The sequence below is a fragment of the Myotis brandtii genome, unplaced genomic scaffold (genome assembly GCF_000412655.1).
Source record: "Myotis brandtii unplaced genomic scaffold, ASM41265v1 scaffold32, whole genome shotgun sequence".
NCBI lineage: Eukaryota > Metazoa > Chordata > Mammalia > Chiroptera > Vespertilionidae > Myotis > Myotis brandtii.
Genome location: NW_005362269.1, coordinates 9,290,063 through 9,302,381, shown reverse-complemented (window position 1 = coordinate 9,302,381; position 12,319 = coordinate 9,290,063). Strand labels below are relative to the sequence as shown.

The 12,319-nt window shown below is 37.0% G+C and overlaps 1 protein-coding gene across 3 annotated transcripts in view; it reads left to right on the top strand.

Moving 5' to 3' along the window:
- The window catches only part of GABRB2 (gamma-aminobutyric acid (GABA) A receptor, beta 2), a 203,984-nt gene that overhangs the window by 67,234 nt on the left and 124,431 nt on the right, over positions 1 to 12,319 (top strand). For all 3 annotated transcript variants that reach the window (XM_005870570.2, XM_005870573.2, XM_005870571.2), the window contains exon 5: positions 8,250 to 8,470. In XM_005870570.2, the coding sequence (XP_005870632.1) occupies positions 8,250 to 8,470 (221 nt within the window). The remainder of the gene's footprint in view (positions 1 to 8,249; positions 8,471 to 12,319) is intronic.

Genomic DNA, 12,319 nt, shown 5'->3' with positions numbered 1-12,319 from the left:
AGAATAATGATGAAGGAAGGGATTTGTTGTTGTTGTTAATCCTCACTGGAAGACATTTTTCCATTGATTTTTTTAGAGAAAGTAGAAAGTAAGGGAGGGAGGGAAGGAAGGAGGGAAGGAGAAACATCAATATGAGAAAGACATCTATTGGTTGTCTCCCTCACTTGCTCTGACTGGGTCTGGGTATCGAACCTGCAACCCAGGTATGTGCCCTTGACCAGGAATTGAACCTGTGACCCTTTGTGCGCACTGAGCTGCCACACCGGGCAGGTGATTAATAAAGGAATCTAAAAAATCAAAATTTGAAACCCATGCAGGAAGAGTAAAAAAGTAAGAACAAGCTTTAGTGTGTCCATGAACAAACATTCATAAAAGACCAATTGTGTTCAAGATAAGATGCTTGGCTCCAGGCTGGGAGGGGAGGACAGAGCCCCCAGGAACCAAGGGGGCCCTCTGAGGCCAGGATGGGGATGGGAGCTGAGCCAGGTAGGGGGACCAGGGCTGTAGGCTGGGCCAGGAAGGAACCGAGGATCAGAAAGTGCCAGGACCAGTAGCCAGGACCAGAGTGGCCACCCGGAGGTCCCCTCTCACGTGTGCTGCCACCAGTCACCCCTCCAGCCCCTGAGCAGGGATCCAAGAATGTTCCAAGCATCCTGGCCAGCATCCCGCTGGCCTGGGCCAGGCGGGCCTGTATATAGGGTCCGTGTGCAATAGGGAGCGATGTCTTCTATTTTTTACTGCCCCCTCCTCGACATTGTCCGGGGCAGGAGGAGAAGGTATTTTCGAGACATAGCACAGGCACCACAAATAAAAGTCATGAAGTTGCCACTCAAAAAAAAAAAGTAAGATGCCTGGGTCATCTTGTAAATACATTAAAGAGGTAACAATTCAAGTCCATGAGGCCAGGATGCTATAGAGCACTGCTTTAAGGACTCAGGGGATGAATGTGGCCTGGGTCTGAGGGAGGAATGGGAGAGACCCTTATGAAAGCTTAAGGATGGTAGGACTTGGGTAGGCAGAGAAGGAAGGGTGGGGGGAAAATAAGAAAAATGGAAAGTAAAAGGTGTGTTGGAGGATATGTAAAAAAGGTTTGTTCCAACAAAAGGTTCAGGAAGGTGATTAGTTGAAGATAAATGGAGTGACAGAATCCTGGGACATTAGAGACTTACACAGGGACCATCCACTCTATTGTAGTTTATTAACTTTGGGTGAGGAAATAAGAGATGCAGAGGGTGAAGTGTGTAGAAGAGGCTGAGAAGAGCTTTGTAAGGAGTTTGGACTTTACAAACAATGGACTCTCTTTGAAAGCTTTTGTAGATCAGTCCATTGAGAGGAACTTCTATTGCAATAGAGAGGGTGCTATTAGAGCTAAAACTAGAGTGAACACAAACATTCATCTCCTCTGAGTATTAAAAAAGAAACAGATATAAAGGCTTTATGTTAGAGGAAAATGGTATTTCCCAATAGTGAGGGTGAGGACTGAAGTTAGTGCCAGAGGAAGATTCTGGGATCTCCTTTTATTGGTACCTAGGAGGAAAAATAGGGATGGATTTTTACTTCTCATTGATGAATGAAATGTGAACATCCCTGGAAAAGAAAACACAGTTGACCACTTCAAGCTCTTACTTTTTGTGTGTTTTTCTAGGTAAAACCCCTCAATCAATACAAAGGAGATGTGTGTGCTTTGTTAACAATAAGGCAAAAGGCTGAGGGTTTCTCATTTATTTGTGACTGTATTTCCTTTGCCTTCATGCTGAGCTCTCAAATATGCAGAAAGACACATTTGTAATGTTAGATGCTATTTTTAGAATTTAACTCAACAAGGAATTATTTATGTATATTGTTTTTGTTGCAGAAATAATTTATTTTTATAAAACAAAAATATAGAGATTAACAAAAATAATTGAAGATCACTTGTTATATCACTACACAGAGTTCCACCACTTAATATTTATATTTTAGACACATTTCCAGTATATAAATATGTATTTTCAAAATGGGATCATATTGTGCATATTGTTTTACAGTATTCTTTTTAAAAAGATAATATATAATAATATAAAATATTAATAGTGTGCTGAGAACATCTATTCATGTCAATATATATTTTTAGAATGATATCTTAATTTCTGCATATATTCTATTCTGTATTTGTAGTGTTTTATTTACTCAGTTTCATGCTGATTCTCTTTACTAATTTTTATTTTATTGCTAATACAGTAATAAGTATTTGGGTGAGATAAATATCTCTGCATTGTCTTTCATTCATTCTTTCACATGGTTCAATAGATAGATTTATATTGCCATTATGTGCTAAGCTCTCTTTTGGGCATGAGGATATAGTGATGAACAAGTTTGAGAAAACTTCATATTTTCATGGAATTTACCTTACAGTTGGGAGAGAGAAAAAATAAAAAAAAGTAAGCCAATAAATGAATACAAGTAGTTGAGAAAAAAAAATAGTACCATAAACATAATAGAAATGGGGGGTGATAGGGCCTGCTGGGGATGGGAGGAGGATGATCAGGAAAGGGATTTAGTAGTCGGTTTGACCTTTGAGTTAAGCTCTGAGTTCCAAGGAAGAGCCGACCATCCTTAGGGACATAGCTTTTCCAGTATGTCAGGCGTTCAGATAAAATTGGTAAGACTAAAGAGCTTGGAGTATTGGTAAAGTAGGAAAAAGGCTAGTGTGGTTGGGCTTAGTGAGTTGAGGTGAGGGAAGAGAAGAGGTGGTGAGATCAAAGAGGTACGTAGAGTTCAGGTCATGTAGGACTCGAAAGGTGAATGTAATAAATACGTTTGTGCTTTATTCTAAGAGTGACGAATAGCCTTTGGGTGATATCAACAAAAGGAAACATGATCTGCTTAACGTATCTGCTACCGTGTGGAAGGTAAGGGTTAGAAACAGAGAGACAAGCAACAGTGGCAGTATAATCACTCACGAATAATGGTGTCTTAAACTAGATTGTTAGTATCGCAAACAGAGAGAAGCAGGAGATTTGTGCTAATATTTGAAGGTAGAGCTCTCAAAATGTACTGCTTAATTATTTTCTACAAATATCCCTAGGAATGTAAATGTCAGAGCAAAGGGTATGCACAGTTTAGAGACCCCTGTACATAGTCCCCAGTGTTCACAAGGGAATTTGTACCATTTAACAGACAATTATGGTTTCTATAATTATCAGAAAGTATGCATTAACAGGAGTAAGGAACATCTTTGTTCTCAAGGAGGTGACAACTTAATATGTTGAGAATGTACTTATTGCTTACTCTTTTACTATGATATTTATTTAGGTGGTAATTTCTACATCAGATATAATGTCTTTTCTCCCATGGGTGGGGGGTGGGTGTGTGTGTAAAAACAGAAATACCTTAGCATCATAATCTATTTTTTTTGTTTCAAACTATGAAATTAAATATTAAAAGATAATAGCAAAATAAAATATCATTGTCTACATCCAAATATCCACTAAAAGGTAAATACCAAGCAGAAAAATATTTAAAGAGTAGTAACAGGCAATTCACAAAATAGTAAAGTTAAAAAAGATAAGAAACAAACAGGAATTAATTTGTACTGTTTTTTAAATAACACTAAGCCAAAGACACCAGAAACGTTTGAGCCTTGGTATTAGAAAACAATTTACAAAGACAGCAAAAAACAAATATATTGCACATTTAGAAAATTTTGAAATGAAGAGATACATTTAAACACAACGTTAGCAAAGCATCTACTGTAATATAATTATTTTATTCCTAGAAATGGCCTTTAAAACACTTAGTCCAGTTGCCTCATTGTATAATTGAAGAATTGGGAGCCTCTAACCATATAGTGGGTGTCATCTCAGCCCATCCTGATGGGGCCATATGTCCCCAGTATGAATGGGGGAGACTTATTTTGTAGCATCACTCGACTTTTTTCTTCCTAGATAACAAAGCAATTGTTGTTAACCCTAGTTCCTAAGTTAATTAGCTTTAGTTCTTTTGAGTTGGAAACAGATGCAGAGACTTGAGAGGGTTCACCCAAGGTCACAACAGAGGGACATGGAAGTACTAGGATTTGAGCCTGGTGTGTTTGACCTTGGAGACCTTGTATTTTAAAAAAGCAGTTTTAAATGTTTGCTTTTTTTTTTATTTACACACAGAAAAATCCACTCACTCTCAGATACAGTTCTGTGAGTTTTGACAAATGCCTGAAGTGATGAAGTACTATTGCAGTTAAGATGCAGAGCGGTTCTAGTTCCCCAAAGTGTTCCCTCATGCTGGCGCCTAAGTTGTCAACCTCTCCCACACCTCCAATTGCAGGGAATCACTCATGTGTTCTTTGACCATGAAGTTTTACCTTTTACAGAATGTTTTATTCATGGAATCATATAATATGTAGCCTTTTGAATCCGGCTTCCCTTGCTTAACTTTCTATATTTGAAAACCATTGATGATGCATATATCCATAGCTTGTTCTTTGTTATTGGTGAGTAGTATTCTGACTCATAGACACACCACAGTTTGTTTATCTCTTCATCTGCTGAAGAAAGTTCATCCAGGCTTGGCAATTACTGTAGAGCTGCTGCAAGCATTCCCCCACAGCCATAGGATTCCTAGCTCATATGCCAAATGTATGCTAACTTTATAAGAAACTGTCAAACTGTTTTCCAAGTGGTTGATACCCTGTACTCCCACTTGCTATGTGTAAGTCTCCATTGTTCTGCATCTTCACCAGCTCATGTAATTGCCAGTGGTTTCTAATGCTTTTATTTTAGCTTTTCTAATAGGGGTATAGGAATATCTCATTTTAGTTTTTAATTTGATTTTCCCTATTGACCTAGGATGTGTTCCATCATTTCAAGTGCTTATTTGCCATTTGTATATCTTGAATGGTTAAGTGTCTGCTCACATCTTTTGCCTATTTTTATGGGATTGTTTGTTGAGTTTTGAGAATTCTTTATACATTTAGATATTCGGAAAGCTGTCCTTTGGCAGATATGTGATTTGTGAATATTTTCTCCCAGTCTGTGGTTTGTCTTTTCACTGGCTTAATAATGTCTTTCATGTAGCAAAACTTTAAAATGTTGTTGATACCCAAATTATATATTTTGTCTTATTATTGCGCTTTTGAGTTTATGTCTAAGAAATTTTTGCCTAACCCAAGGTCACAGAGGATTTCTCCCATATTTTCTTCTAAAAGTTTTATATTTTACATTTAAGTCTCTGACTAATTTTGCATTAATTTTTGTATAAGGTATAAAATATAGGTTGAGGTTCTTATTTATTTGTTTGTATATTTATTTGTTCATTTATGTAGATATAGATGTTCCAGTTGATGCAGACTTTTTGTTAAGAAGATTGTGCTTTCTCCAATATTGCTTTTGTGTCTTTGTCAGAAAATATTGAGCTGACTTGTGTGGGTTAATTTTATTCTTCAATTTTATTGGCATACTTTTCTATCAATACCATACTACCACACTGTCATAGTGTAGCTTGATAATGTCTCAAAACCCAGTAGTGTGAATCCTCCAACTTTGTTCTTCCCTTTTAAAGTTGTTTTTATTTCTCATTCCTTTCATTTGCATGGATTTTTAGAATCAGCATATCTACAAAATATTCTGCTTGGATGTTGATGGAATTTTACTTATAGACCAATTGGGGAGAATTGACATCTTAACAAGATTCACTTTTTGAACCAGGAACATAGTATATGTCTGTATTTATTTATGTTTTTGGTGCGAGTGTGTGTGTGTGTGTGTGTGTGTGTGTGTGTGTTACTTTTAAGTACTTTAAGGAGATATATGAGGGAGAGAAAAATAAAACAAATAATAAACTCACCATTGAAATAGTCTTTATTCACATTTCAATTGGCTCCCCAATCTGACTACTATTTTTTACTTTGCATAGTCCTTAGGTGGTTTTTTTAAAATTCCTTCCAGGATGTTTAATTGTAATTAGTGGGTGAGACAGCCTGTAGTGTGCGTATTCCTTCTTATTCGGAGTTGAAAGTGAATTGGTTTTAATTGTCATTATCATAGTCCTTCTTGTTTTATGATGCCATGGATTGTGGAGCAGCCAGAAGTGGTTTATTTGTGTTGTTTTTTTTCTTTTTCACTTTGAATAAACCAAATGTGAGACCACTTTCATAATGTGGGGTTGTTAAATGTTCAAAGGATTTGAACATTTATGTTAAATGTTAAATGTTCAAAGGCTTTATCTTGGGTGGGTGGAGGCCTAGGAAAAAAGGTGGAACACAGAACCACTCTTTTTAAGCCCAGTAACAGTTACTTAGGTTCAGGAGTTTCTTCCATTCTTGACATTGCCATGATGTGTCACTTAAAAATAAATAAAATGAAAGTTGATGTGACAGCAGAATCACCAGGGTCTGTCTAGGAGCATTTCTTAGCACGCATTGCCTTGCTGACAAATAACAGGGGTTCGCCTATGACACAGGATCTCACAATATTACCATTTATTTAGCCCAAAAGAGAATACAATGTCCTGTGTCCAAACACAGCTCAGCTGAACAATAAACTCCAGTAGCATCCAAACAATGTTATCTCCCCTACATCTTAAGAGGGCTTATTATCAAAGCTTAAGTAGCAGTAACTTCTAATAGAGATAATAAGCACATTTTCCACTTTATCTCCAAGAATTTGATATCACTAAGTGTGTTCTCTCAAGCACAATATAAATGGCTTATTTTACTTATATCCTACATTTTAGGCTATTTGTAACATAGACACATGCAAACAACGTATCTGGTTTCTTTTCTGTTTTCTAGTTTTATAATTCGTAAGTCTCCAAGGTTGGTTTTTTACAAATCAAGATGCTATTCTAGAGAGCCTCAGACTGATATTTTTACTAAAGCAGAGTGCTGCAGAACTGTCCAGAGCATGAACTACAGTGATCCACCAAAGGAAATCTTACCTGCAGTTATTTGATATACCCTGAGGATATTCATCTACCTTTTGTTAGAATAGAAGTTTGATTCTACAGCTACTCATTCAGAAGTAGGGTAGGGCTGAATTCTGAATGAGATCAAAATTTGTATATTTGTGAAACCAGGGAAAATACTTAATTTTTTTTTTTCGCGGCAGAGGGGTTATGCTTTTCCTATGGAAATTGTTAAATGTTTTTAAGCAGATAATGTGTTACAAGTCATATTTAAAAATTATGTAACCAAATTAAGATGTATAAATATCAACAAGAGTTGGAAAAACTCAGAGACTTCATGGAGATTAAAGTGTATATTTTGTCCACAAAAGTATGCAGAAACATGATTCTAGGGTGTTCTTTTAAGCCCTCAACTAGAGCATTATGAACTGATTTTAAAGTAGAAAGGTAATTGTCCTTTCAAATGAATATTTGCCCCTTCATTTAGTCATCCAAATAAGGGTGAGAGCGCAATTACAGTGGACCCAAAGGCTTCTAATGCATAAAACATGTCACAATATATATGTAAATGCTTTATTCATAATCTATAGCCTTTGTAGTTTACACATTCCATTTGCATTATACATTTCATTGTCATCATAATCTTCTGGTTTGTTCAGGCATGTATTAAAACCCCCATTTAGAGCTAATGGAACTGAAGTGAAAAGAAACGGTATAAATCTCCATCCTAGACACAGTGGAGAAATGCTGGCACTGAGACTCGAAGGCCGCTGCTCCCTTTGTGACAACTCGCTTCCTCAGCAGCAAAGAGCCCAGCCTGCTGATTCATAATCCTGGGATTAAAGTTCTCACGAAATAGTGTTTGAGAGGATATTGTTTATTATCTGGGAAGCCACATGAGTTTCAGTGTAAATGTCACCTCTCCTGGGAAATTCACCTTCATGAGACCAGTTAGGATTATCATCGACGAACTTACTATTACTACTATGATAAATTAACCACTTTTTAGAAGTGTTTTGTCTCACCTAAAACAATCCTGTATACCCCACTTTGGGAAAGACAAATTAATTGCGAAGTAATTATTCTGTACCACTTCTCTTCCTGGGTAATGTGTAATAAATTTTATGAGGATATGCTCTCTTCACTTCTGTATTTATAGTTCCTACCATGGTGCCTGACACACAGTAGGTCTCAGCCAGAATGTGTTTAGTACATTAATATTTGCCTATTTATGTGAATAGTGTATGTGTATAGTATATGGCTGCTGTATGGCTGTATATATTTTCCTTTCTTATGAATATAGAAATGTTTGCCTTTCTCCCAAGTCCACTTGGGTACAAAATAAGCGTATTTTCTGCTCACTTTTACAGGATTATACGTTGACAATGTATTTTCAACAAGCCTGGAGAGATAAGAGGCTGTCGTATAATGTCATACCTTTAAACTTAACTCTGGACAACCGCGTCGCAGACCAGCTCTGGGTGCCTGACACCTACTTCCTGAATGACAAGAAGTCGTTCGTGCACGGCGTGACCGTCAAGAACCGCATGATCCGCCTGCATCCCGACGGCACTGTCCTCTACGGCCTCAGGTCTGTAGTGCGCATTGCAGAATGGGACTTTTCCTGAACCAAGCAGTTACTGCTTTCTGTCGGAGGGGAACGTGTGCTGTTTTCCTTACTCCTCCATCAAGCCTCCCAGGAAGCAGTTAAACCTCCTACCCCGCAGACATCTGATAGCTCAGGGGAGCTTGCTTACAGAGGGACTTAGCCACAGCTAAGACTAAGCGTTTTTCTGAATTATATCAGCTGCTGATCCTAAAGCTGCTTTCTTTAAGGCCTAGGGATAAACAATGCCAAAATAGCTGAGACATAGAGTTTCCTTAAAGTGGAGAAAAACAATCGTGAATGCCTAACGCGTGTTTGAATGTGGCAGATGCGCTCTTGTCAGTTGCTCCTAAGCTGCAGGAATCGGGCCTGGTCCTCTGGTGACAGGAAGGCTTTTTGGTCCTCTCATCCTCCGAGGAGTCAGACTTGCAGATAAAGTCATGATCTTAGATTTATTATTAATGAACTTACACTATTAAATGTGCCTTTCGTCAGAAGAGAATGGTGAGGTTCTGCTGTTTGGATGAGGATAAATTGTAAAATAAGACAGTTTCTTCTATTAAAGTTTGTTTTATGTTAAAACAAATAGTTTCTTTAAAAAGGAAGAAAAAAACATTACAGTATAAAGAATTCCTCCGCATTATAGTGCAAGAAACTCTGAATTCGAAAATGTTCAGTTGTCTTAGATCTATTCCATTTTCCATAAATATGTAGTTACCATAGTAATGATGATGATAATAGTCGTATTATTTCGTGAACACTTGTTAGAAGTCAGCTAAGTACTATCCATACATTAATATAGTCAATTTTTACAACAACCTTGTAAGTTAGAAACTGTTACAATCTTTATTTTCAAATAAAGAAACTGAGGCTGATGCAACTTGCTAAGATCACGAAGAGAGTAAACTGTGAGGATGGGATTCAAACACTTCCCAGTTCAGAGCCAGAGCTCTTAGCCAATACACTGGGATAACTCTCACTGAAACATGTTTCTTACCTGGGATATCTCGTTTTCATTACCTACTCTATTCAGCATGCCAGATGAATACGTTGTCTGGATCCTTTTAAACTGGCTTCTGTATCATGTCTGTAGAGAAAATGACCTTTGACTGTGGAGAAAGGGAAAGTATGAAGCAGGGAGAGAGCATGTTTGTATCCTGTGTTAGCCTCTGAAGGTAAAGAGATGAATTGGAAATTTATAAATGCCTCATTTCAGTCTTTACCTGCACTCTAGACAAACCTGGTCAAGGTTGTCAACACATTGTAAATGCACCGATGCAACGCTGAATGGATGAGAAATAAGCAATCACCATGTCTTTGGAATTGAGAGGGAAAAGAGAGGACCAATATAGATGATAAATATGTCTTCTTTCTATTGCTAAGCCAATAATCAGACAAAGAAAACTGATGATTGTTCGTTCTTATCATTAAGAGGCACTGAACATAAGAGCTGTAGCTCAGACTCACAACAAGAGGGAGTCATCATTCTCCCCTCCCCACTCCCAATAAGGGCTGCTGGCAAAGTAGGCAGGCTCCTAAAGACACCTGGCATGTGTAGAATTAGGACTTCTGCACAGAGAAGGCTCTGAATTGTGATGGTCTTATCGGTTGTATTATTAATTCTGAATTTGAAATTGATAAGGTTTTTTAGGGAATTTATAAAAGTCCCATTCCAGTTTCTACTGATAGACAGAACAATTTGTTTCCTGGCTAGAAATTGAATGCAGATCACACATTCTTTTCTCAGCTCTAGGAGGTTCATTTGTGAGAAATAAATAAAAGAAATTCAATTGAAATTACCACTGCCATGGTTGATTCAGTTCTATGTGGCCTCTCTTCCTATTTACCTACCTCCCACCCCAGTTAGTCTCTATTATTGATAGTCTAGTAAGAAATGTATCTTATATTTGTGGCATGAACTCTGTCATTTCTATTTCAAAAACATTGTATGATTTCCCTTAAACCAAGCCTTTCCTTTTATTCTCATCATGTGTTATCACTCTTCCATTTTCTCAACTGATTTGAAGATCTACAGGATACAGAAATAATTTTTACAAGTTATGAATAATGCTTTTTTGAAACTTAAATTTATAACTTGTGGCTAAATAATCATGAAACTCTTGAATATAGATTCTCCCTTCACTCTTGGCTGGTTGACAGTTCAGTTGTACCAATTTGATCTTAAAATCAAATACCTCCTGTCTTTTATGATCCTATTTAGAAATTTCTTTCAAGAGATATGGCTGAAATGGGAAGAATATTTTCTTGGGAATAACCTAGCTGTAGTTGGTGACAAGGGACTTTTCAGTTCACTAGACTGAAGAATTACTAGCCATTTATAAAGCAAGTATTTCAAACAGGTCAACTGTCTTTTATTTTAAAATAAAATTGGTCCAGTCAAATTATTTTCAGAACACTTTGAGGAAAAATGACACATAAAAATATAGGTGGTTGTTGTTATTGTTTGTTTCTTTTGTGGTTTTTGTTTTGTTTTTGTTAATGAACCCAGCAAAAGTACTAGCAGGTAAAAAATCAGGTTTAATCTGTTATTTACATGACATCATAAATAATGTTACATAGATATAAATCAGATCATTATTGACTTTGAAAAAGGAAGATATTTGTTAGTTTTCAAAAAGGTAATGAATAATTGCATTGGACAGAGAATCAGGAGACGTGCATCCTATTCTAGTCTTAAAATTAGTGGTTCTTACGTAAATCAGTTCTAAATTTTATTCTAGCTCCCAAAATCCCATATTCGTGCAATTTTGCTAATGTGTGGCGTAAATATTTTTAGGACTTCTACTTCATTATGCATATGGCTTGCAAAGCTTTACATAATATTTTAGTGCTTCAGAAATTGCATTTATCTCCTTGAAAAAAAATCTTATTAGTTAGGAAAGCAAAAACAAAAATCATAGCATTCAGGTAAGCAAGAAAGCCTGAATTGTCAACTTTGACATCTCTTATGAGCATAATAATGTATATTTTTATTAAAACTTAGACTCTGAATCCAAATGGACTGTATATTATTTATGGAAAGTGACTAACATTATATCATAAGTATGTTATCACATTAAAAAATCTTCAACAAACACAATTAAAACAAAACTCCTTTTCTATGATGAGATGATGCATATTTAATATTGAAAATTTAGAAAATTCAGATAAGTTATGAATAAAATTACCCTTCATTTTTACCACTCAGAATTAATCATTAACCTGTACCTTGCTATATGCTCTTCCAGATATTTTTCCTAGTACAAAAAGCATATAGGTAGCTTTTCATAAAAAGAATCCACATTATTTTTCTTTAATTTTTTCTTTAATAATGAATCCTATATAATAAAAGGGTAATATGCAAATCTACCAGTCGCTATGATGTGTACTGACCACCAGGGGGCAGACGCTCAATGCAAGAGCTGCCCCCTGGTGGTCAGTGTGCTCCCACAGGGGGAGTGCCGCTCAGCCAGAAGCCCAGAAGTCAGTTTCACGGCTGGCAAACGCAGCGGCGGCAGGAGCCTCTCCTGCCTCCACCACAGCGCTAAGGATGTCCGACTGCCAGCTAAGCCATTAGTTGGACATCCCCCAAGGGCTCCTGGACTATGAGAGTATGCAGGCCAGGCTGAGGGACACCCCTCCCCCAAGTGCACGAATCTCGTGCACCAGGCCTCTAGTGTATTTATAAATATGCTTGCCATGTGAATACATCCCTTCTCACTATCAGTCTTTAACTGTTATAACACATATTTGGGATATAATTTTTTATTTAATACTAGAGGCCTGGTGCACAAAAATTTGTGCACTCGGGGGGGGGGGGGGGGGGCCCCCGGA